The sequence below is a fragment of the Lygodium microphyllum genome, chromosome 9 (genome assembly GCF_053477565.2).
Source record: "Lygodium microphyllum isolate KBCC chromosome 9, Lygodium_microphyllum_v1.1.10, whole genome shotgun sequence".
NCBI classification, from domain to species: Eukaryota; Viridiplantae; Streptophyta; class Polypodiopsida; order Schizaeales; family Lygodiaceae; genus Lygodium; species Lygodium microphyllum.
The window spans coordinates 49828281-49855572 of record NC_141143.1 but is presented as its reverse complement, the minus strand read 5'-3'; the positions used below and the strand labels follow the sequence as shown (position 1 = coordinate 49855572).

At 44.7% G+C, this 27292-nt stretch overlaps 1 protein-coding gene across 1 annotated transcript in view; it reads right to left on the bottom strand.

The window, feature by feature from the left end:
* Positions 1-27292, bottom strand: part of LOC148031015 (phenylalanyl-tRNA synthetase, putative / phenylalanine-tRNA ligase) — an 84629-nt gene that overhangs the window by 27077 nt on the left and 30260 nt on the right. Inside the window, exons 4-7 of the mRNA XM_087684550.1 lie at positions 2668-2724; positions 2268-2317; positions 1946-2038; positions 71-161 (exon numbers count right to left, since the gene is read on the bottom strand). Of these exons, the coding sequence (XP_087540676.1) occupies positions 71-161; positions 1946-2038; positions 2268-2317; positions 2668-2724 (291 nt within the window). The remainder of the gene's footprint in view (positions 1-70; positions 162-1945; positions 2039-2267; positions 2318-2667; positions 2725-27292) is intronic.

The following is a 27292-nucleotide window of genomic DNA, read 5'->3' as shown; positions in this document are numbered from 1 at the left end:
GGACATAAACTGGCAAGAGTATGGCTCACTGAAATCGTCTGAGTAAAGGGAAATAAATACAATCATTTGCCTTCAGCAGCGGATGCAAATGCCCACAATCAAGTGACTGTCCCTGCGCCATGAAGTTATACTCCTTGAACTCCACATGCTCCCACTCACCTCTGTTAATAAAAATCTGAAAATTGTCATGAATCTAAAAAAAACAAAAAAAACCTACATACATAGTGGATTTACTGAATAAGTTATGCTTAGAAAAAAACCACACATCATCCATCTTTATTAATGAAGGGCCCCCTTGTTCAAATTTCCCAAGAGTCTTAGGAAGACACTTTATGTATGGGCTGATACACCATATATTAATCACATCAGACGAACATAGTTTCCTTAACTTTGGATGGCAGTGGTTATCAGTGAGCACCCTCAACCAGCACTTAGGACTTTATAGTGCTCAGCATATAGCTAGTATATACAGTTATTTGTCGTCTCCTCTGTGCACGTGAGCCAGAATTCTGTGCCAACACAGAGCCAGCATGTGTTCCATGCACTGATAGCAATATCATAGCCCAAGTACAGCAACCTATTCTTTCAACCCCTCCCAAACACGTTTCCTCTCAAAAGTTTAAGTATGCTGGGTACACATGCCCTGTTATTTTCATGCCTATCATGGGTATTACGCACTGCATGTTATGTGCATTTCATGAGCTTTAGTATGTCCATCATACACCTGGGTCACTGCTCCAAACAGAGCTCCATACAAGCACCTCCCAGCCATTGGGACACAAGTTCTATCACCTGGTGATGGATGACCTCCACCGCTTTCATCTCATATCACTCACTGGAGTGTGCAGTCTGTAGAAAGGAGTAGTTTATCTAATTTGGAGGAGCCAATAGGTGCATGTTGTCATTCCAATATTTGCAAATTACAAAGATTCCCACCTCCAGTAGAGGTAGGAACTCCCCATGACCTGCAACTCTCATGTATGATCAAGGCCCACAACAGTAGAACTCATGTGGGAGAAGTTACCCACTAGTCCTTGTGCTGCATCCATGGAATTTTCATCTTCTTCCTGTTCTCTTAAACCAGCAGCAGTATGAGAATTGCACAACTGGAGGGACTTGTTTCAAGGCCCAGCCCTGCTTCAAGATTAAATGTTGATTATGAGAAAGACAGAGACAAAACGAACAAGTACAATGAAAGACTTGTTGACTTGATTGGTGGAGTGTGACTCCATTCATCAAGAATCTAGGCTGTACATATACATTCACCCACAAGAAATGACAAAGTCCATTCACAAAACATACAGCAAAACACTCGAAAGAGAGAGTTCATACAGATGCAACCCTATGCAGCCTGATAAAGAAAGTTCATTTCTGAGATCCCCTGTGAATTCAGCAGCCAACCCAAAAAAAAAGGGCATGGAGAACAGAACCATATACAACAGTCTATTGCTTTCTGGAAATCTACAAACTTAAGGTGTGTTTATGACATCTTAACTCAATTAACATAGCCTAACATATTCAGCTCAAAATACCATCATCATTCTAACTTCCCTCTCTAAACCTTCTCATAAACTAGAAAAGAGGCATTTAAGATTAGAACTTGTGAGTGCATGAGAAGTAGAAACATGTACAAAAAAGCTGTGCTGACAAATAGACTAAAACAATATAGGGTCGTGCATATTACATAGCAACCTTCCAAACCTTGAAAAAGGAAACTGACATCGGCAAGAATAAGATTGTTAATTGCAGACTGCAAACCAATCATTTCACGAAAGTGCAGAACCTACAAGCTGCTTTCTATGCAACCAGCCTGAAAGCAGCTGGTATTATTCATGCATGCCCTGGCTAGAAATGCCAAAGCTTGGAAATCAGAATAAAAACCTGAGCAGTTGAATGTATGTGCAGAAACAACAAGTTGTTTGAAAGCAAAAACAAGGGAACTCACTTCTGTAACAGATCTCGTGTAAGATCTGTTGCTGGCTTCCACCTACGTGGAGCAAATTTTGAACCTTTTCTTACAGAGCATCCTTGCCAAACTCTGTCATATTCAGAAACGTAAGTAATAGATTTCAAAACAAACATATAAAACTGACTGACAACTCAAACTAACTTTAAGAGCTCAAAGATGGAAGAGAATGAAATAATAGCCGAAATGACATGAGCATAATAAAAAGTCCCTATTCCCAGCAAATCACAGTGTATTTAAGGTTTGCATGGAAAATATAGTTTCCTTTTTTTTAAAAGGAGTATTAGGACTGAGTCAATACTGGCGTTTGATTAGATTCCTTTTCTTCAAGGCATCAGCTCCTTGTATTTCCTGCAAATGTAAATTCAACCTCACATGACTCCATTGAATCCCCTCATTTTCAAGCATAAACTGCATATTCACAGCAAGACATTATCAACTACATTCACAAAAACAATGAAAACACTTGGCAGCTGACAATGAGTAAACAATGACCTCAGGCATTTCGTACATGAGTATAAGTCAGATCCATGGAATCAAGATGGGCTTTCACCAGAATGGATACACTTCAAAAGACACATAACCAGAAAATCAAACAAGTGTACTTTGCCCTCTTCACCCAAACCAGCTTTTGGCTCTTTTGTGACAATAAAGCCAAAACACAAGGCTAATTGACTTAGACCACAATCATCACAGTTTACCTGGCCATCTCGCAAAGCAAGTAGTTGTTGTCTGGTTATATCTTCTACTTTCTCAACCTGTACCAAAAAGCAGATCAGGAGCCTCCTCTCTCTCTCTCTCTCTCTCTCTCTCTCTCTCTCTCTCTCTCTCTCTCAGCTGCTCACAAAAATATTGAAAAACCTCAGTTCTAAACTGGCAAGAAATACAAGACAATAAAAGATAGCAATGTAGACATGAACGAGATGAGCTAGCAATGTATACATGAATATGAACTATCTGAGTGGCAGTGTTTTCTTTCACGTATGCACATGTGAGAATGAGCAATGGAAACACAAGAATCACAACTGCTGAACACTGAATGAACAGTGAAAAAAAGAACACAAGAACTCAAACAACGAATTGATGAGAACAGAGTCCATAACCCAATACATGAAATGTACCATACAAACCACACAGGTGAATGGCATGTAGTGACCAGCAGTACCTCTAGTCTCCCTCTCTCCAAGTCGATGTGATCAAATACAACAAGAGTGAGAAGCAATGGAGTGTGAATAGGCTCTAAAGATCAGCCTCAAGACAGCAGCACCTCTAGTCTCCCTCTCTCCAAGTCGATGTGATCAAATACAACAAGAGTGAGAAGCAATGGAGTGTGAATAGGCTCTAAAGATCAGCCTCAAGACAGCAGCACCTTTAGTCTTCCCCTCTCCAAGTGGACGTGATTGAATACAACAAGAGTAAGAAGCAATGGAGAGTGTATAGGCTCTAAAGACAAGCCTCAAGACAAAGGGGCCAGTCTTGAAGGTCTTATAGACCAACTTCACACCTATCACTTTCTGCTTGCTATGCGGAACCAACTCCCAAGTCTAATTATGCTCAATGAAGTCCAGCTCTTCCTACATAGCATGGTGCCAAACATCTTGTGCCAAAGCCTCTTCAATGGTGCTACCCTCTCGATCCTCTAGGATCCATCACATAAGCGCATAGTTCACATAGAGTGAACTATTCTACTTGGCCTAAAGCCTAGCTGATCTGCATGGGCCTGCGATGCCTTGGGGAAATGAGAGGCTCTCGAATCCTATATAAGCCCTCTAAACAACTAGGGAATGACAATGGGCTGATCTTGCTATGAAAGAGACCTATGGACCTTTGGAACCTGCAAAACACCTATTTGAGTAAGGGACTCCCCTTCACTAGGTGAAGTTGGTCCCCCCTCATCACAATGTCGGAGGGGTTTTTGTCGAAAGGTCGAATCCACCGGGGATCAAAGGTAGAAGGAAGTAGAAATAAGAGATGGAAGAGAAGAAAGGGAATAGACAAGAGGTAAACACAACAAAGACAAAGCACAATGAATTGAATCAATATGTATTGAAAGAACCTGGAATCCTTGCACTACTCAAAAGCAATCTCCAAGTATTAGATCTCCTGGAGTTTCTTCGTAGAACAAAACATGCATCAAAATTACAGCTCCTTCTCTACTGCTCGGAACCCAAATCTAATGGCTCCGTTGGCTCTCGAAGGGGGGTAAAACTCCAGGACACCTACTCACGGATCTCCCAATTTACTTCTTCTTCCTCTTCTAGTTCAAACTGCAGTTTTCAGCTTGTCAACAACATTCGCGACGCGCGCGATTTTGTCAATCTGTCTTTTTTGTGAAAAATTTCATAACTAGCTAGAAAAGCAACTTGCTTTTTGCATGCCATCCTAATCTAGAAGCTTTTCTAACTTTTTGCATTTTTACAATAAATAATATCAAAAATAGACTAAAATTATCCAAAAATCTAGTATTTTTGGATAATCCATGCCACTCACACAGGTACTAATGACTCAGATCACATTGACTCTCTTGATCAATAAAAAAGTCGGATGATGATGCATTCCATGCTTTTTCACACCGTGTCCGCATAGTGTGTTAGAGATCACAGCCAGGCAGGAGGCAGAGTGCAGTCGGACAGGTGTGCAATCGGACTGCACAGTCAGACTGCCACGTGGCAGTCCGACCTGTACAGTTAGTCGGCTGCATTAGACAGGGTATTTCTGGCGCCCTATTTTCTGGCAGATCTCGGCTATTTATACCCGACGTTCCCAGCAGTCTTACACACTTCTCTGACGCAGATTACAGACCGGTGACGCACAATTTCTGTCTCTGTTCACAGATTTCAGACAGCAGACAGTGCAGACTGCAACAGACTTCGAGGTGGACAGCAGGTTGCATCGTCGAGGTGGAGACACGCAGTCCAGCGCACTGCGCCCGTGTATATCTTTGTATTCAGCATTCTTTATACAGCAGATCTTCATCGTCCACTGTCTCTTTCTCTCCCTTCTCTCTTTGCGTTCTCTCTCTCTCAGTCCTACGCTTCCGCACCGCTGCACTCTGACATGGTATCAGAGCAGTGTTTGAGGGCTGACTGAGCGCAGAATCAACCTGAAGAGGAGTTTCCATCGCGACACAAGTTTGCGTTTTTTGCATTTAAGGGCAGACAGGAGGGCTGCGCCTTGGAACAAGGCTGAAACGAGTGTGGGCGCACAGGAAAGGAGTACAGGTGGTGGATTTGCTGCTGTTTACTGCTGTTTGACGAGGAGGAAGTTTGAGTTTTCAGCCTACAAGTGCAGGTTTTGCTTTTTCATCGCCTCCGGCAGGTGAAGAAGCTTCAGGACGCGGAAGAGCCTTAGCAGGCTGAGTTTTCCCAGTCAGAGGGGGCTGCTTTTGCGTTTGAGAAGGCATTGCATGTGAAGATGTCTACAGAGATGGACTTGGAGTTCCAGGCGATTATGGACCGGAAGGTGCCTGTCTTACCGGCTCTTCCTTCAGATCAGAAGCTCGACGGCGACAACTACCGCATTTGGCGCGTCATGATGTTGGCCATCCTTGAGTCCTATGATTTGGCGGAGTTGGTACAGGAGGAGATTGACCGGCCCTCGGTAAGAGATGAGCCCAAACTCTCTTCCGATGCTCGTGCGGAGTTGGCCAAGGCCCAGTCTCATTGGGACAAACTGAATGCCAGGATTCGATCCTTTCTCTTTCTATCATGCACTACAGCCGTGATCGCTCACACGAGCACTTGACGGTGGCTCAGGAGATATGGCTGGAGCTTGATCAAATGTACAATCGGATGACCCTGATGAAGAGGGTTTCTTTGGAGGTACAGATGCGGACCTTGTCCATAAATAAGTCTTCTTCGCTACGGGAGCACATTAACAAGCTAAGGCAGCTACAGATGCAGGTTCACAATGCGGGGAAGCCGATTTCCTCCGAAGACATGGCGATCACACTATTGTCCCAGTTGCCGCCACGATTCGGTACATTTTACTCTGCCCTTATGCTTCGGGGCGAGAGTCTACTCTTCGGTGGGAAGAGTTGGTTCCTATGGTCTTGGACCAAGAGGAACAGCTAAAGGGACAGAATGCTTCCAAGTCGGAGGCGTTGACAGGTCAAGCCTCTCAGAAGAAGGGGAAGGACCAAAAGAAGAAGAAGGGGGATAACAAGTCCAAGAAGGACAAGGAGAAGGACAAGGACAAAGACTCCACATGCCATATTTGTGGAAAGACTGGCCATTGGAAGAAGAATTGCCCTGACAAAGACACGAAGGACACCAAGAAGAAGGACACCAAGGATTCTGGAGCGGTGGCTGCACCCTCATCAGCTGCATTTCTTCATCTAGCTGTCATTGAGGACGCTTCACCGAATGCTTCTGATGCTGCGATGACGGCTCCCTAAGCTCGAGAGTGGATTGTTGATAGTGGTGCCTCACGGCACATGACTCCTTCATCAGATGGTGTTGCCCAGCTGCGACCCTCGCGTGGGCAGATTCTCATTGGAGACAGCTCTTCAGTTTCTGTTGCAGGTCGGGGTAAGATGCAGCTTATTCCGGATGGACGAGGTGGTACCCGTACCTCAGAGGTTTTGCATGTACCAGGATTAGGGTACCATCTCCTTTCAGTTCATAAGATTTGCTCCCTTGGTCTTTTGGTGGAGTTTGACAGTTCTACGGTGCGAGTCCTTGATCGTGGATCGAGGAAGGTTCTCTCATCTGGATATGAGGAGAACGGCATTTACAAACTGAAGTCTTCCACTGCCCTCTCTACTCTTCTTCTTACCTCACAGTCACAGTCTGAATTATGGCATGCTCGGTTTGGTCACCTGAACTATGATTATCTTCGGAGGGCGTCACGTGGACAGCTTGTTCGAGGGTTGCCGGATATAGTGATGAGCCAGCAGCCATGTGTCTCCTGCATTCGGGGGAAGCAACATAGAGATGCCATTCCCCACACAGCTTCGCGGCGGTCTACTTCACCGATGGAGCTAGTATCTACGGATCTATGTGGCCCTATGAGGAATGAGTCCTTGCGTGGGAGCTCGTACTTCATGCTAATCGTGGATGACTATAGCAGGATGACATGGGCCTATTTTTTGGCATTAAAGTCAGAAGCTTTCTCGCACTTCAAGGATTGGCTTCTCTTTGAGGAGAACCGATCAGGCCGGAAGTTGAAGACCTTGCGATCTGACAAGGGAGGTAAATTTGTGTCTAATGAATTTGCTCGGTTTTGTGCAGATAGAGGAATTCACCAGGAGTTTGCCAATACCAATACTCCTCAAGAAAATGGTATTCTTGAACGGAAGAACCGCAGTGTGATCGAGATGGCGCGCACCATGATGGAGCACCGACAGACCCCTCAGGTTCTGTGGGCCGAGGCTGTGGCTACTGCAGTCCACATCCTTAATCGATCCCCTACTTCGGCCGTGGAAGGGATGACTCCATTTGAGGCTTATTTTGGGACGAAGCCAGATGTGTCTTACTTTCGGGTCTTTAGCTGTGATGCCTATGTTCACATTCCCAAGGCTCACCGTGATAAATTTGAAGCGGCTTCCCAAAAACAGGTATTTGTTGGCTACAGCTCCCAGTCCCAAGGCTACCGACTGTATGATCCCATCAAACGGGATGTGTACACTAGCCGTGATGTGCGGTTTTGTGGAGGTTCCGGCTACTTCAACGGGTGAGGAGCATCCCGTTCTTGGAGATCCAGGGGAGAGTTGGGCTCCTTCTACAGTTCCACTGGAGCCCGTGCCTTTTGATTATGATTCTGTTTCTGACACAGAGTCTACTGTTCCACCGGACACCTCTGAGGAGTTACCACCGATGGATATTCCAGAGCCTTCTGCTGATGGAGAACGACGAGGGGAGGTTCGGCCTCCTCCTCGTTGGGCCCGTGACACACTCCGTGATTCAAGGATCGAGGGGGTTCCTGAGGAGTGGGGACCGCAGGATGGTCCGCGGCGGTCACGGAGGCACCAGGCACTTTCTACGGAGCTGGTTTGCTCCAACTATTGTTTGCTGACCCGTGTTATGCAGGATCGAGAGCCCACCTCCGTGAAGGAGGCTTTACAGTCCGCCCCTTGGAAGAAAGCTATGGAAGCCGAGTTGGAGGCTATTGAGAGGAATGGCACTTGGTCACTCGTGCCTCGCCCCCCAAAGAAGAAGGTGATTGGAGTCAAGTGGGTCTTCAAGACCAAATACCTCAGTGATGGTACTTTGGATAAGCACAAGGCTCGCCTTGTTGCTAAAGGTTTTGCACAGCGCCCAGGTATTGACTGTCATGACACTTTTGCTCCCACAGCTCGTATGGCGACCATTAGAGTTGTTCTTGCTTTGGCTGGCCATAGGAGATGGCCTGTTTATCAGATGGATGTGAAGTCGGCCTTCCTGAATGGTGATTTGAAGGAGGAGATCTATGTTGAGCAGCCTCCTGGCTTTGGTTCTTCAGATGGGACAGTCTACAGGTTGAAGAAGGCCTTGTATGGCCTCAAGCAGGCCCCGCGTGCATGGAACGAGAAGATTGATTCGTTCCTCCAGTCTTAGTTGGGATATCGGCGGTCCAAGGCTGATCCGCAGCTGTATGTTCACACTTTCGAGGATGGTTGTGTGCTGTTTGTATTATATGTTGATGATTTGATTGTCACAGGTGATGCTGCACAGCAGGTCCAGGAGACGAAATCAGCTTTACATCGGACGTTCGAGATGACGGATTTGGGTCTACTCCATTTCTTTTTGGGCCATGAGATTTATCAGTCTCAGAGGGGGATCTTTATCTCTCAACAGAGATATGTACAGGAGCTCTTGGTGTCTTTTGAGATGGAGGATTGTCGAACCTCTCTACTTCTATGGATCCGAACTGGAAGGCCACTTCCCATTCAGCTTCTTCTTTGGCGGATGCGTCCCGCTATCGACAATTGATTGGGTCCTTGATTTGGCTTCTCAACACCAGGGTTAATCTATGTTTTGATGTTGGGCTCTTGGCAGGGTTCATGAGTGAACCTAAGACGGTGCATTGGCAGGCTGCTTAGAGGATACTTCGGTATCTGAGGGGGACGTCTGATTTAGGGATTCATTACCCCGCAGGGACAGATGGGTCAGATCTTGTACTTGCAGGTTGAAGTGACTCGGATTGGGCCGGTGACGTGGACCACACGCGGTCTACTACAGGTTAATGTTTTACTTTGGGTGCAGGTGTTATTTCATGGAGTAGCAAGAAGCAGCCCACGGTAGCCCTTTCATCTACTGAGGCGGAGTATCGGGCCGCGTCTTTCACCACATGCGAGGTTGTGTGGCTTCGGAGATTATTGAAGGAGCTTAGGTGCCCCCAGACTCGTCCTACATTGCTGCGATGTGACAATGAGAGTTGCATTGCCTTGGCAAGGAACCCTGTTTTTCATGCCCAGACGAAGCACATTGAGATCCAGTACCACTTCATCCGAGAAAAGCTTCTGGATGAGACCATCACTGTGGAGTATTGCAAGACGGAGGACAATCTTGCGGATTTGTTTACGAAGGCGCTTCCTCAAGATCTACTTCAGAGACATTCCAGATCCCTCAGGCTTCTGCCCTGCCCCGACTCTGAGAGGGGGTGTTAGAGATCACAACCAGGCAGGAGGCAGAGTGCAGTCGGACAGGTGTGCAGTCGGACTGCCACGTGGCAGTCCGACCTGTACAGTCAGTCGGCTGCATTTAGGTTATTTCTGGCGCCCTATTTTTTGGCAGATCTCGGCTATTTATACCCGACGTTCCCAGCAGTCTTACACACTTCTCTGACGCTGATTACAGACCGGTGACGCGCAGTTTCTGTCTCTGTTCACAGATTTCAGACAGCAGACAGTGCAAACTGCAGCAGACTTCGAGGTGGACAGCAGGTTGCATCGTCGAGGTGGAGACACGCAGTCCAGCGCACTGCGCCCGTGTATATCTTTGTATTCAGCATTCTTTATACAGCAGATCTTCATCGTCCACTGTCTCTTTCTCTCCCTTCTCTCTCAACGTTCTCTCTCTCTCAGTCCTACACTTCCGCACCGCTGCACTCTGACATAGTGGCACGCCATCCGCCCCCTCTAAATCTGCACATCCTCCGGTATGTGTCAAAATCCTAGTTGTCACCAGATTCTGAGTCCTCTGTATCCTCTGCAACCATATCCTTTGCTTTTTCATCTTCCATATCTTCCTGGCTAGCCCTTGTATCATGGCCACTATTTTCTTCCAATTCTAGCAACTCATAGGCAGTAGATTCCTGCCTCTTGAATAATTTGATTCTTTTTCCTGCTACCGGAAGTTTTATGGCTGTCCCATCCAATTCATTTAATGCATAAGTAGCATTATCAAACACCTGTCTTACCACGTAGAGTCCAAACCATCTTTTGGAAACTTTACGCATAGCACTATGCTGGTTGTCTAAATTGCTATCATAAACCAATACCCAATCCCCAACTTGTATGGTTCTTGGTCTCAGTCTATGTCTTTTATCAAACCGTTTCTTGTTATGTATCCTTGTTGCCCTTAACTTTGCAATTGCTGCCTCTATGTCTTCTGACTTTCTTTCCAACTATCTAATGCATAAGGCTAATAACTCCTCTCGATTCAGCTCCTCCTCCCAAGGTAGCACACTCCATGTGACTATCATCTTTCTATCGACATGATAGGTTTTTTACCATACATCAATTTTGCAAGCATATATCCTGTAACGGCACTATGAGTTATTCTGTTAGCCCTCAAAGCATAAGGAAGCAATTGTGGCCACTCTTTTACCTTCTCTCCACACGCTTTTGCACATGCCTTCACAATAGGTGGATGACCTCTTTCACTTTTTCCATTTCCTTCAGGGTTATAGACTGAAGTTAAAGCAAGCTTTATCCCAAACCATGCAAAGAAATCATGAGCTTCATCTGCATCCAACTCACCCCTATCTGCTGTAATTTTGCCCACACAGCCATACCGACAAAAGATCTCTTCTAAGAGAAAAGTATACACAGCATTTGTTGTCTTAGTATGTAGAGCTCTCCCTTCCACTTAATTAGTCAAGTTTTTACGAGCAAGCACAAGATATCTCATTTGCCAAAGACCTGTAGGCATTGTGACCAAATCCACCACCCACTTAAAATGAAGAGACAATGGATATGTGGGCTGCAATCCATCCCGATGTCTCACAGATGAATATATTTGATATGTCATACATGTTTCCACAAAGTGAGAAACATCCTTATACATACCCTGCCACCAATATCTTTCTTTGATCTTTGTAAAAGTACCCTAAACACCTCTATGACCAGCCCACAAGCTTTCATGAAATTCTTGCATTACTTTTACTTGTGAAGCTCTGTCACCCAAAACTCGCAATGGCATACCCTGTTTCTTTTTAGCATGTTTCCATAAGTATCCATCTTTTTAAAAAAACCCATACACTTTTCTCTTGATTTTCTTAAACTCCTCATCTGACCATTCATCTCTCTTTGTTAATGTACTGAGGTATTGACCAATTCTCAGCCATTCTCCTGCATATTTGTCTTCCAGAAACACTTCTACACAAGATGCAAAACATCTAAAGTGTCTTCTCTTTGTTGTCCAAGCTTCTGTTAATGCTATAGCAACACCTTGCATTGCTAAATTCACTCTTACAACATCATTTTCAGCCGCAAGAAAGTCATCTTCTTCCTCCTCATCCATCATCCCATCTTCATTCTCATAGCGTGCTCGAGATAACATGTCTGGCACTAGGTTATCTCTTCGTGCAATATGCTAAAATTCAAGGTTCAAAGATTTAATGTATGCAATCCACCGGAGCATAGCAATGTCCGGGGTAAAACAACTAGTAATCATACCCAATACTGGCAAACAATCAGTCTCAATGACTACATGAGCACCCATAAAATACTCCTTATCACATTTAAGGGCTGTCACAATTCCCCATAATTCTCTTTTAACCTGTGGATACCTTCTCTGTCGTTCAGTCAATACTTTAGCACCAAAGCATATTGCATATCTTTACCCTTCCTCATCATCTTGCCCAATTGCCCATCCAATCCCGATTGGGCTTGTATCAACAGTAATAATGATAGGCTTTCCATGTGAATAGTCAACCTTTCTCAATGTAGGAGCAAATTTTAAGAGTTGCTTCAATTTCTTCATTGCTTTCTGATGCTTCCTTTCACAATGAAATCTCTAACCTTTCCTTAGAAATTGATATAGAGCATCGGCTACATGTGCAAAGTGAGAAATACATATCAAATAGAATACACATGCTCCCAAGAATCTACGCACCTCTGATACATTTGTGCACACAGCTTGCATTCTATCAATCCCATCTATTTTTGCCGATGATGGTCTTCGCCCATAGGGCCCACACATATGCCCAACAATCAAAACCTCTTCAACTCCAAAGAAAGACTTTTGTCCAGAAAGAGTTAAATGCACCTCTTCTAGACACGTCAAAATCCTCTCATAATCCACAATATGGTCTGCAACAAACTATCTGCATATGAGCATCCATTTCTTCATTCTTTTCATCCACTGCACATCCTTTGATTGGAACATCATCCAAGAAGGGCATAGTCAATTGTGGTATAAAATCCCTGAGTACCCTATTCATAGCATTTGTCATATGTGCCACTGATTTTCTTGCACCATGTGGAAGAGTACACATCCGTACTAACCCCAAGGGAGTGTTCATGGTTGTGATATCCCTACTTTCAATTGCAAGCTGAAACTGATCATACCCCCAGTAAAGATCAACCAAAGAATAGATCGCTCTGCCTGCAAAAGCCTTTGCAAATTCATCAACCACAGGACCTGCACCCACATTTCTTATGGTCACTTTATTGACTGGTTGTATGTCTTGAATAAATCTCAAAGCCCCATTCTTTTTGGGCACAGTAAACCAACGATTTGAGTATGGGGCTGAAAAGGGCTCCAAGATCTTCATGTGAATCTTTTCATTTAGCAAATCCATCAGCTTTGGCAAGTAAGCTTTAGGCACTGGAATAGGCCTCAAGTTCCATGGCGCATATGCTCCAGCAATTGGATATCTTATTTACTTATGCAACACTAGGCCAGACATACAGTTTGCAATTTCAGCCCTGAGCAGATATATGTATCAGCCACGTATCTTACATTGGCAAGCTGTTAAGCGTGTCTTCCGTTACTTACAGGGTACTAGATCTCCTGGATTACTTTATACCAAGGGGGAACCACTGCAGTTACATGCTTACAGTGATTCTGATTGGGCTGGTGATTATGATTCACGTCACTCCACTAGTGGCAATTGTTTCTTTCTTGGCTCGTCTTGCGTATCTTGGCTTAGCAAGAAACAATCCACTGTTGTCACAACGTCATGTGAAGCTGAATACAAGGCAGCTTTCACTACCACAGTTGAATGCATATGGATTCGACGGTTGCTTGCTGATCTAGATGTATCTGTTACGAAGCCTACTCCTTGGTTCACTGATAGTCAGAGTGCCATTGCAATGGCACGGAACCCAGTGTTTCATGCGCGCACGAAACACATTGAGATACATTATCACTTTGTCAGAGAGAGGCTACATGCAGATGATATCAGCCTTGTCTATTGTCCTACCACCAGTAATGTGGCAGACATTTTCACCAAAGCTCTTCCTCGTGAGAAATTTAAAGCATTTCGCCATGCTTTAAATTTGATCTCCTTTGGTGGCGGATGATCCTTGTACACTTGATCACTCTTCACTCCAGGGGGGTTTGTTGGGTATTTCACTCACGCCTCACTTACGTCTACACTCGCATCAGAGTGTCGGTGATCAGTATGACATTGGGGCACTTTTTACTCTCGGTAGGAGAGGTTTTCCCCCCCAAACTTATGGTATTATTTCGTATGTGCTTATGACCCACACTTACGGACACTTACCGTGTTCGGGTGTGAACACCCCCTACAACCCTAAGGTTTAAGGGTTGTACCTTGTACTTTCAGTTTACACTCTTTCAGTCTATTACATTGAGTGTCGTGCTTCACTCTCTACTGTCTACTGTTTTCTAAGCTGAGCTTCGATCCTCGCCTCCACTCTCACAATTGCAGTATCATTGTTCCTGCTGCTGTTTTACACTATTTCAGGTCTTGGTTTTGGCTTTTCTGCTGCTGATTGGACTAGTTCTTTCTGCTGCGACTGACTTACAGCCTGAGCGGCCATCTTCTGATCATTTTCGGCCTGTTTCCTCAACGTTTTGCAGACTACCATTTTCGTTTTCAGCTTTTTAGGCCTGTCTCAGGGCTGAGGACCTGTTAACTAACCCTTCCAAATCTGCGTTTTGGTATCTGCTGCCTGCCTTTTATTGATCAACCCCTACGTTTTGACTATTCGCCGTGTGTAGGGCTGGGCAACAGTATTTTCAGGCTGATTCTGGTTATTTTTGGTTAGTATTCTCACTATGTGGTACACTACTCAGCTTTAGAGGGTTCATGTGCATCTAGTTGTCATGTTCTCATCACTATACTCTGGTTACTGTAGATATTTTCTCTATGTGCTTTCTTTATTGCTTGGAACTTGTGCAAACCTTGTGAGACTGTATTTTTGGAATACTTTTCTCTTTGAAGATCCCTTACCTTTCTTCGTCTTCTCTGTATCTCCCTTATGATGCCTCCTTTGGCATCTTCTCCTAATGGTCAGCATGCCGCCATTATTTCTTTCTCATTCTCAAAAGGGGCACCAAGGGACGAGTAAACCAAATCAAACTTGAAATCGAAATCAAAATCAAAATCAAGCAAAGGAATCACAAGGGAACTCCCAATCTCAACTCAAACCTGGGTGGCAAAATGTACCTAAGAACAATAGGTATTGTCAACATTGTCAAAAGGTTGGCCATTTTGATGAGGAGTCTCAATCAAAGGCAAGAGGCACAACACCAAAACCCAAGTCACAAACCCCTGCCCCTTAGTCAAGCAACCCCAATCAAAGGAAGCAAGATGATAGCAAGGGGCAGTGGAAAGGCCACATCCACATTGCCACCAGTCAGCCATCTCAATCAACAACGTTCTCAACTCCGACGGGCTTGTCTGACTAGTCTACAAAGGCCCACATCGTCTCTCTAGAGACATCCGATGCGAGTCTCGTTCACATCTATGCGTTGCATCCTAACAACGTTACCGCAAAGGCCCAATCGTCATAGCCGAACACATCAGAACCTATATGGAGTGTGGACAGTGGAGCTACACATCACATGACTCCTATAGAGGACATCTTTCGTACCCAAGCCCCTGTTGTGCTAAGAAATGCACTTAGCCACTAAAACAGCCCCAAAACATGCTTATTTTAGGCTTATTTTAGCCAAAACCCTAAAATGGGGAGCAAATCGAGAAAGTTAAGTGGGAGAGGATCTAGAACCCTAATTTTCTATAAATTGGCAGCCAGCCCTCCGCTCTTTTACAATCTCGTTTTTGCAGGCCTCAGGTGTTACCAGCTTGCTGCCCACACCCCGGTCACGGAGGACATCTCAGCCCTTGCTGTCCATCACTGTTCCCTACAGTCTGACGCATGTTTCCGGCCCTCCACACGCTGATTGCTGTTGTTTCTGCCTGGCGACTGACTGCTGTTTATCTGCACTGCTGTCGTACAGCCTGTCACGCCAGCAAACTGCTGCGTTTGCAGGCTCCAGCTGCTGCCCTAACAGAATTCTCTCTCATGTCTGCAGTCGTTGCAGTCTTTCTCTCTCCTGTAGGCTGTTCTGCCTGCGTTTTCGGTCTTTCTCTCTCCAGCAGGCTCCGTTTTTAGTCTTTCTCTCTCTTGTAAGCTGTCCTGCCTGCGTTTCTAGTCTCTCTCTCCTACAAGCTCCGTTTTTAGTCTCTCTCTTCTCAGTACTATCTGCATTAGATCCAACTTCTCACTGCTGTGTTTACTGGTATTCGACATCCAGAGGCTGCCTTGCTACGATTCGGGATCCGTTCGGAGTACGACACACTCTCCAACTCATTACCCCTACCCTGTTCCTAGAGATACAGGAGTTCGAGGTTCAATATTCATTCACTGCATAGTGTGTTTGCTGCATGAGCATTATATTATTAGTAGTCATATCATTTCATTTATTCACTGTGTTCATTGTCTCTGAGTTACTCTAACCCTAACCCTAACTGTGTTCTTTTTATCAGTCTGTGCTTTGTCGTACGGTTTTGTTTATGTTTCTGTGTTAGGGTATTTTTCTTTACATGGTATCAGAGCCTTGTACTCTCTGAGAAACCTAGGCCTTTGATTTGAAAGCTCTTCGCAAGAAGCAAGAACAACAATAGGTTCAAATGACTTCGAACACATCAACACCGATTCAGTCTCCAGATCAGCCTATGCTGAGAACCGAGCGAGAGTGGGCCGATCAGCTTGCTTCACAAAGTTCCGACATGGTGGGAGAAACATCTGAGTACATGGAAGAAAAGATAGCAAGCTGACCTCTGAGGAATATAAACTGATCATAGCCTATCGACAAAAATAGATTGAGGAGCTTGACCAAAGGATTGCCCTTCAAGAAAAGCTTGTAAATGAAGGTATGCATGGATTTCATTCTTGAGATATTGCGCATAAGTCTGATGATGTTGCGGGGCCGTCAAGACCTCCATCAGGGATGGGCCCCCCTCTTGGAGAGCAAGATCCGGAGTATGTTTCATTATTTCAGACTCTTCCGTCCTCTCCGGTGCAAGGTACTTTTGATTCATCTTTTGTGCCTTCTTCTTTTACCTCTTCTGTTTTGCAATATACTGGTAGAGATCATGTAGAAGAAACAGTCCAGTCTGTTGACTAGGGACAAGGTCCTCTAGAGGATTAATTCTTCTATCTTAACACACGTCGCTGGGATTATAAGAAAAAGCCAGGTAACTCTTCTTCTGTCCTTCCTTCTTTTCGTCTACTTCACATAATCAGATTGAATTTGGTGTTCCTTTCACTTCATTACATGGTGTATCATCATCCTCAAAGTTTCATTTTCAGCCTTTAAATGATATTTATTATCAAAAGGCTGGCCATTTTGACGTCGAGTGTCAATCAAAGGCACGAGGCACAACACCAAAACCTAAGTCTCAAACCCCCGCCCCTCAGTCGAGCAAGCCCCAACAAGGGAGACAGGGTGATGGCAAGGGGCAATTTAAAGGTCAGACTCACACTACCACCGCCAAGTCATCTCAATCGACAACGTTCTCAACTCCATAGGGCTTGTCTGACTGGTCTGCAAAGGCCCATATCGTCTCTATAGAGACATCAGATGCGAGTTTCATCCACATCTGTGACTGGTCTGCAAAGGCCCATATCGTCTCTATAGAGACATCAGATGCGAGTTTCATCCACATCTGTGAGTTGCCTCCCGACGAGGTTATTACAGAGGCCCACTCGTCACAACCGAGCACTTCAGCTCCAGTTTGGATTATGGACAGTGGAGCTACACGTCACATGACTCCGATAGAGGACATTTTCCATACCTGAGCCCCTGCAACCGGGCGGGTCCGTGTAGGAAACAACTCCTCGGCCAAGATTCAGGCTCAAGGTTGCGTTAGTTTTGCCATTGACAAGGGTCCAGATCAAGCTTCGTTGGACAATGTATATCATGTCCCTCAGCTTGGGGTGAACTTGTTATCTGTCAGCAGCTTTGCCGGTTGGGGCGAGTAGGTTTCTTTACAGCGACCAAAGTCGAGGTCCTTGACTCTCTGACTGGTTTAGTGATTGCTCGCGGTGAGGCACAGCATAATGGCCTATACCACATGACACACTTTCTGACCGAGCCGACCGTCGAAGGCTCCATGTTCCATAGCTTCCAAGCCTTAGCCACATCTCGGGAGCCTATGCACAATGAGCATCTTTGGCATTTTCGCTTGGGACATCTTCGTTATGACTCACTTTATGAGTTGTCACGCCGTAAGCTGGTTGAGGGTCTTCCACGCCTGAAGCTAGCTCGAGATGTCTCTAAAGTCTGACAGCTTGGGAAGCAGCACCGTACCCCATTTCCCTAGCAATCTACACATAGAGCTGACAAGCTTCTTAGATTGATTCACGTTGATCTTTGTGGGCTGACATCCATTGCTGCTTTGAACGGCGCGATGTACTTCTTTTTGATAGTGGATGATCATTCTCGATACATGTGGGTGTACTTCCTCAAGCATAAGTCAGATGCTTTCACATATTTTTCTGCTTGGGTGCTGCTAGTTCAAAACCAGATTGGTCGTCGTGTTGGGTGCATGAGAAGTGATAGCGATGGTGAGTTTATCTCCCACAGGTTTTCCGAGTTTCTACAGAAGCATGACATTTCTCGCTAGCTCACCTCTACCAACTCTCCCTCTCAGAATGGAGTCATAGAGCGTAGGAACCGCACAGTCATGGAAATGGCACGCTCTATGCTGTTCGCAGCAAGGCTTCCTGAGCGCCTTTGAGTCAAGGCTGTTAATACTTCGTTGTACATTCTCAACCGGTGTCCGACTGTGGTTCTTCCTCAGAAGACCCCGTATGAGGCATTTTTTTGGCTCTCGGCCTATTATTTCCCATTTCAAAGTCTTCGAGTGTCGTGCGTACATACACACGCCTGATGACAAGATAGGTAAGCTTACTCCCTGAGCTGATCTCCTTCTATTTATGGGATATTCCTCTGAAGCGAAAGTCTATCGTTTGTTCGATCCTCGGACAAACAAGGTGATCGTTAGGCAGGATGTTGTTTTTGACGAGGGGAATATCCTAGGACAGCCCTTCAATGCACACGCCTATCATTCTGTTGTAGGAAAACTTCTTTGGTTAATTCACACTAGGCCAAATTTAGCTTACTCAGTTAGCATACTCAATCAGTATTTCACAGCACCTAGGATGTCACATTGGATTGCATGTCGTCTGTTGCGTTATTTGCTGTGTACTTTTTTTTATGGCTTGACATATGGTTTTGGTTTATGTTTGCAGGGGTACACTAATTCTGATTAGGCAGGAGATCCTGACACCCGGCGTTCCCATGGCGGCTACCTCTTTACCTTGGGCACGGCTCCCATTTCTTGGTCCAGCCGTAAGCAAGAGACGGTGGTGGCTTCCACAACCGAGATTGAGTACCGGGCTCTCTTTGATGGCACCACCCAGGCCATCTATCTGAGAAATTTACTAGCGGCGCTTCATTTTCCATGTGACTCTCCCACAGTTGTCTATTGCGACAACCAAAGTGCCATTGCCCTTGTGGGCAATCCGATCATCACACCACGGACAGGACATGTTGGAGTTCACTTTCACTTTTCCAAAGAGCGGGTTGAGCTAGGCACTATTCGCCTAGAGTTTGTGCCTTCATCAAATAATTTTGCAGATATCTTGACCAAAGCGGTTAACCGGCCGGTTCTTCAATACTTGCTACCCAGGATCGGCTTGGGTACACCCTCCCCTACTTCTTCAGCTTGACGAGGAGAGGGTGCTTCCCTCTTGCTTTCCCTTCCATTTTGAGAGGAAGCGGCTCATACTCTTGATCGTGACAGTGATATGCCTTACAGTTTTTTAGACATTACATTCACTTATTCTTTTGTATTGTATTATAGGCATTTGTAACTTCATCCGCACTATCATGATGACCTAATTGTAAAAGGGCACTTAGACAAGTGAACACTTCCCCTGCGAGGGCACTGTCCCAGTGGCACCGCTGCATAGCATATTGCATGAGCATGACATCTTGCATCTCCCTTTGCATTACCCTATGCATTGGCATCATATTCATGTCAACATGCATCTGTGCATATTTATCCCTTTTCGGTCTTTTGGAGTGGCTGACTCTAGGATCCACCATATTCGTAGCATAACACATGGCAGTTCTCCTAAAGGCAGTTTCCCTACCCTTGCTTGCTTGCTTGCTTTGCTTGTCTTCCTAAGCCCACCGTTTTTTTTGCCTCTCACATATTCAACATATGATTGGCACATACACTCACTTTTATCATCCTTAGGCACTTATCCTCGTTAGTGCGAGGAATTGGCTTGCTAGTTTTGTGAATAACTTGAGTTTAAAACTCTCTTTATCTTTTCCTATCTGTCACTTAATAGGCCTCTGACCCTATATTACTTATGTATTTTCAAAACACTTTTCAAAAAAACAAAACAAAACAAAACAAACAAGTCTATTGTTGATTCCATCCGCCTTTGTAGGCCTTGGTAGGCCCTTGGGCAACCGATGAGCACCCTTGGTCTGATGTCCTAGCCTCTCTGGGGTGATTACTTGGGCTCCCTTGGTAAGATATCCATCGCCTCTACAGTCTTGGTACGCCACTGGGCAGCCGACGTGCATCTTTTGTCCGATACCCTGGCTACTTTGGGATGGGACGTCTTGGGGTAAATCAAAATTTAGGCTGGCCTACTTTTCTCGCTCTATTTTGGGCCTGAGAGGGGGTGTTGTGCTAAGAAATGCACTTAACCACTTAGACGACCCCAAAACGTGCTTATTTTAGGCTTATTTTAGCCAAAACCCTAAAACGGGGAGCGGATCGAGAAAGTTAAGTGGGAGAGGATCTAGAACCCTAATTTTCTATCAATTGGCAGCCAACCCTCCACTCTTTTACAATCTCGTTTTTGCAAGTTTCAGGCATTACCAGCTTGCTGCCCACACCCCGGTCACAGAGGACATCTCAGCCCTTGCTGTCCATCAATGTTCCCTACAATCTAGCCCCTGTTTCCAACCCTCCACACACTGATTGTTGTTGCTTCTGCCTGGTAACTGACTGCTGTTTATCTGCACTGCTGTCGTACAGCCTGCGCCTGCTAGGCTTGCAAGCTGTTGTGTTTGCAGGCTCCATCTGCCGCCTTGACAATTTTCTCTCTCCTGTCTGCAGTCATTGCAGTCTTTCTCTCTCCTACAAGCTGTCTTGCTTGCGTTTTCAATCTTTCTCTATCCTGTACGCTTCGTTTTTAGTCTTTCTCTCTCCTACAAGCTGTCCTGCCTACATTTTCTGTCTTTCTCTCTCCTGCAAGCTCCGCTTTAGCTCTCTCCTCACCGTTGTTTGCATCAGATCCAGCTTCTCACTGCTGTGTTTGCTGGTGTTCGACATCCCGGAGACTGCCTTGCTGCGATTCAGGATCCGTTCGGAGTACGACACACTCTCCAGCTCATTACCCCTATCCTGATCCTAGAGATACATGAGTTCGAGGTTCAATATTCATTCACTGCATAGTGTGTTTGCTGCATGAGCATCGTATTATTAGTAGTCATATCATTTCATTTATTCACTGTGTTCATTGTCTCTGAGTTACTCTAGCCCTAACCCTAGCTGTGTTCTTTTTATCAGTCTGTGATTTGTCGTACGATTTTAGGGTATTTTTCTTTACAGCCCCTGCAGTCGGGCCTGTCCCCACAGGAAACAACTCCTCAATCAAGATCCAAGCTCAAGGTTGCGTCAGTTTTGTCACTGACAAGGGTTTCGATCTAGCTTCACTAGACAATATATACCATGTCCTTCAGCTTGGGGTGAACTTGTTAGCTATTCAACAGCTTTGCCAATTGGGGTGAGCAATTTTCTTTACAGTGACCACAGTCGAGGTCCTTGACTCCCAGGCTAGTTCAGTGATTGCTCGCGGTGAGGCATAGCCTAATGACCCCTTGGGAGCCTACAAACAATGAGTGTCTTTGGCATTTTCGCCTAGGATATCTTGGCTATGACTCTCTTTATGAGTTGTCTTGCCGTGAGATGGTTGAGGGCCTTCCTTGCCTAAAACTAGTTCAAGATGTCTGTAAAGCATGTTAGCTCAAGAAGCAGCACCATATCCCATTTCCTCAACAATCTACACATAGAGTTGAGGCACCTCTTAGATTGATTCACATTGATCTTTGTGGGCCCACATCCATTGCCGCATTGAACAGCGCATTGTACTTCTTTTTAATAGTGGATGATCATTTGAGATACATGTGGGTGTACTTCCTCAAGCATAAGTCCAATGCTTTCACATATTTCTCTATTTGGAAATTGCTAGTTCATAACCAAACGGGTCATCGTGTTGGTTGCATGAGGAGTGATAGCGGTGGTGAGTTTATCTCCCACGAGTTTTCCGAGTTTCTTCAACAGCATGGCATCTCTTGTTAACTTATCTCTACCAACTCTCCCTCTCAGAATGGAGTCGACAGTTATGGAAGTGACGCGCTCTATGTTATTCGCAGCATAGCTCCCCGAGCACCTTTGGGTTGAGGTTGCTAACACTGCAAAGTACATCCTCAAACGGTGTCCGACTACGGCTCTTCCTCAAAAGATCTCGTACGAGGCATTCTGTGGCTCTCGACCTATCATATCCCACTTCAGAGTCTTCGGGTGCCATACATTCAAATACAAGCTTAATGATAAAATAGGAAAACTTTTTTGGTTAATTCATACTAGGCCAGACTTAGCTTACTCGGTCAGCATTCTTAATCAGTATTTTATAGTACCTAAGATGTCACATTGGATTGCATGTCTTCATGTGTTGCATTATTTATGATGTACTTATTCTTATGGCCTCACTTATGGTTCTGGTTTATGTTTACAAGAGTACATTGATTCTGAGCGGACAAGAGATCCTGACACCTGGTGTTACCATGGCAACTACCTCTTCACCTTGGACACGCATCCCATTCCTTGGTCCAACCATAAGCAAGAGACGGTGGCGGCTTCCACAACCAAGGCTGAGTATAGGGCTCTCTTTGATGACACCATTGAGGCCATCTACCTGAGGAGCTTATTGGGGACGCTTCACCTCCCTTGTGATTCTCCCACCGTTGTCTACTACGACAACCAAAGTAACATTGCCCCTACGGATAATCCACCCATCATACCACACACGTGGTATGTGGGAGTCCACTTCCACTTTTCCAAAGCGCAAGTTGAGCTAGGCACTATCCCTCTAGAGTTTGTGCCTTCATCAAACAATTTTGCAAACATTTTAACCAAAGCGATCAACCGGCCGGTTCTTCAGTACTTTTTACCCAAGATTGGCTTGGGTACACCCTCTCCTACTTCTTCATATTGATGGGAAGAGGGTGTTTCCCTCTTGCTTTCCCTTCCAATTTGAGAGGGGGTGGCTGCTTCTCTTGATAGTAACAGTGATGATGCTTACAGTTTTTAGACATTCATTCATTTATTTATTCTTTTGTATTGTACTTAAAGACATTTGTAACTTCATCTGCATTGTCAAGATGACGTGATTCTAAAAGGGCATTTAGACAAGTGAACAATTCCCCTACAAGGGCACTGTCGAAGTGACACCATTGCATTAAATTTTGCATGAGCATGACATCTTGCATCTCCCTTTGCATTACCCTATGGATTGGCATTTTGTTCATGTAAACATGCATCTGTGCGCATTTATCTCTTCTTGGTCTTTTGGAAAGGCCGACTCTGGATCCACCATATCCATGGCATTATACATGGCGCTCTCCAAGGCAAATCTTCCTAGCTTGCTTTCTTGCTTTGCTCGTCTTGCTTGCTTCACATCTTTGCTATATGTGTCACCCATACCTTAGCAATTTTCCTTTTTCACCAACACCCAGTAATGGTAGGGATAGTATGCTTGTTTTGAAACCCTCACTTAATGTTAAATCTATCAAAACTACAAAGCCCTCAAAAAAAAAACCATAACTGATTCTATCCGCCTTTGAAGGACTTGGTAGGCCATTATGCAGCCGACATGCATCCTTCGTCTAATGTCCTAGCCTCTCTGGGGTGATCACTTGGGCTTCCTTGGTAAGATCACCATCACCTCTGTAGTCTTAGTAGGCCACTAGGCAACCAACACACACACCTTTGTCTGAAGCTCTGGGTACTTTCGAATGGGACACCTTGGGATAAAGAATAAAGAAAAAAAAGGGGGATTTGGCTGGCCTACTTCTCATGGCACCGTTGTTGGGCTCGAAGATGTTGAGCTAAAAATGCATTAGCTTCACTTAAACAACCCCAAAACATGCTTAATTAAGAAAGAAACCTTGTTTATTTAAAAAGAAATGCATTCCTAGAGAGTGTTTGTATCCCATAAGCACAAACCCACTTGGGAGAGCCCAAACTTTCTATAAATAGTTATACTGCCCTTCATTCAACCTTAATCTCGTTTTGGTACCTTAATCTCGTTTTGGTAAATTTCAAGTATTTCAACTTGTCGCCTATATCCCGCACACGGAGGACATCGCGGTTCAAGCTAGCAATTGCTGTCTACAACAATCTGGCGCATGTTTCCAGCTTACCACACACTGTTCGTAGCTGATTTCAACATGCTTACTGCTACTACTGGTTTTTGCCGCGTTTTTAGTCTTTCTCTCTCCTACAACCTACGTTTGCTATTTTGTCTCTTCTGCAGCCAGTGTTTTGTCTTTCTCTCTCCTCGCTTGCGTTTTTTATCTCTCTCTCCTGCAATGCCGTCTACATTAAACTTAGCCTTTCCTTGGCTACATTTGTTGGTATTCAACATTCAAAGGTTGCCTTGCTGCAATTCAAGATTTATTCGAAATACGACACACTTTCTAGCTCATTATCCATGCCCTGATCCTTGAGATATAGGAGTTTGAGGTACAGTATTCATTCACTGCATAGTGTATTTGCTACATAAGCATTATATATTCAGTAGTCATATCACTTCATTCATTCTCTGTGTTCATTGTCTCTGAGTTATCCTAACCCTAACTATATTCTTCTATCAGACTGTGCTTTGTCTTAAAGTGTTACTTATATTTTTGTGCTTGGGTATTTCTTCACAATTTCTGTGATATAAAGAAATACTCAAAGGGGCACCAAGCTTTTGTTGGATGTAAAGTCCCTTTGGATGTGAAGTCTCTTAATCTCCGTGTATAAACTAATACGGTGCGTTCCCTCCCACTTAAAAGACCCAAAGTGGTACCTTTAAGCTAGTCAACTCGCACCAATTGGATGCAACGATCATGCTAAGCCTTTGCAAGACTCTTAATGAGAACGTCTACAGGGTTATCTTGGATTTTGACCTTAGTCAATGTGACAAGACCATCTTCCAAGACCTGTCGAATAAAGTGGTACCGAACATCTATGTGTTTGGTGCATGCATGAACAATGGCATTCTTAGCCAAACATACTACACTCTAGCTATCACAACCAACAATAAAAGTACGTGAAAAGACACCAAAATCCTTGACCAAACGGCCAAGCAGCTTTCTTAGAAGCTTCTATAGCTGAAATATATTCAGCCTCTGTAGTCCTCGCTACCACAATTTTCTGCAACCTTGAACACCAAGAGATAGCCCCACCAGCCAAAGTAAAGATATACCCACTAGTAGATTTCCTAGTGTCAAGATCTCCTACCATGTCCGAATCATAGAATCCCTACAACTCTAGTGTGCCCTTTCCATAGCATGTACACTTCTCTTGCGTACCTTGTGAAGTATCTGAAGATACATTTCACTACTTCCCAATGTGGCTTGCCCAAGTTCCATGAATCTACTAACAACTCCCACTGCATGAGCAGAGTCATAACCATGGCATACATCAAAGCTCCACAAGCTGATCCATAAGGTATGCCCTTCATAGTACTAGCAATTGCATCATCTTTCGGACAATCAATTTTGCTAGGCTTTGTATGTGACGTTAAGGGCACACCAAGAGGCTTAGCATCAACCATATTAAACCTATCAAGTACTTTGCTAATGTACTTGTCTTGCGAGAGAAACAACAAGTGCTACTCTCTATCTCTTTTAATGAGCATACCCAAAATGTATTCAAGTAACCCCTAATCTTTCATTGAGAAGGCTGAACTCAGTTGCCTTTTAAGAGTATTCAAAGTACTCTTATGCTTTCTTGCAATCACCATATCATCCATATATAAATTCAGCACAATAAGGCTTCCATCATCAGCCTTTTTAGTGTATAAGCAGTGATCTACATGACTACATTTAAATCCATGGTTGAGCATAAAGGTATCAAACCTTTTTATACCACTGTCTAGGGGCTTTCAAACCAAATGCTCTTTCCCTGGAATAGCAAAACTTTCGGGTTGTTTCATGTACAGCTCTTCATCCAAGCCATCATGAAGAAAAGCAGTCTTCACATCCATCTAATCCAACTCTAAATCCAAGGATAAAGTGAGAGCAAACAAAACATGGAGTGTAGTCATCGTCACCACTCGTGGAAAAACCTCCTAGAAGTCTATACCTTCCTTCTATGTATAGCCCTTAGCAACCAAACATGCCTTGTACTTGGGCTTCCCATCTATATATTTCACCTTGTAAACCCATTTGTTAGGGATAGCTTTCCTATCCTTGGGCAACGATACAAGCTCCACATGTCAACCTCCTTACCCAATGATCTGTATTGTTGGGCAATGGGCCTACATCCTCACGTATGTGCACACCATCACTTGGTGGCTGACTTTCAGCATTTTCTTGTTGTTGTAACTAGTTTTCAACATGTTCTTCTTGATGTCTTATTCCATCCTGTGCATCTATTTGCTGTCCATTATCTTCTAGCTGTAGCACAATAGGTTCCTGCTCATTTTCAGTATCAAAAGGAACAAAATCTTCAGCTAATGGCTGCTGAATGGCTGGCTGTTCATGCTGAAATTTGACCTTCTTTTTGTCAAGGTCACCTGTGTAGTATGTTTCAACAATTTTGCCTCATTAAATACTACGTCTCAGCTGCATACTATCTTCCTGTCCTGAGAAAGCCAAACTCTATAATCCATCTCTCCCTCATCTCCATATTCCACGAAGATATCTTTGATGGATTTCATATCTAGTTTAGTCCTCTGATCTACAAGAACATGCTCAAAGGTATCACTACCAAAGACACGCAAATGGTCATATAAAGTAGGTTTGTCAAATCAAACCTCTTCAGGAATGTCATTTTTCAACGCCCGATTAGGAGAGCGATTGTATACATGAACTGCAGTTTTAAGAGTCTCTCCCCAGAATTGTTGTAGGAGCATAGAAACATGAAAAAGGGACGGGAACGGGAACGGGGACGGGGACGCCAAACCTAGGGAACGGGGACGTGGGAACGGGAATGGCATTTAAAAAATCACATGAAGTAAGTAGAAATGGGAACGCCAAACCTAGAGAAGGAAGAGAAGAAAGAGAAAGAAGAGAAATAAGAAGAAGGAAGAGAAGGAAGAGGTTGGAGGTGGGAGGAGAAAGAAGAGAAAGAAGAAGAAGGAAGAGAGGGAAGAGAAGGAAGAGAAGAAAGAAGAAGAAGGAAGAGAATGAAGTTGGCTAGGGGCAGGATGCAGGCGGGAGCAGGACGCGACCGGGCGCAGGTAAGTTTTGCCACGTGGCGTTCCCTGTCTGAAATGGGATAGGGAACATTCCATCATTTGGAAACGCGGTCCATGACGGATACATTCCGAGGACGGCGATTCCATGTGCCGAGGGGCCGTTCCGGCCGTTTCCTCTCACTATGTGCGGGAGATTAGTTGTG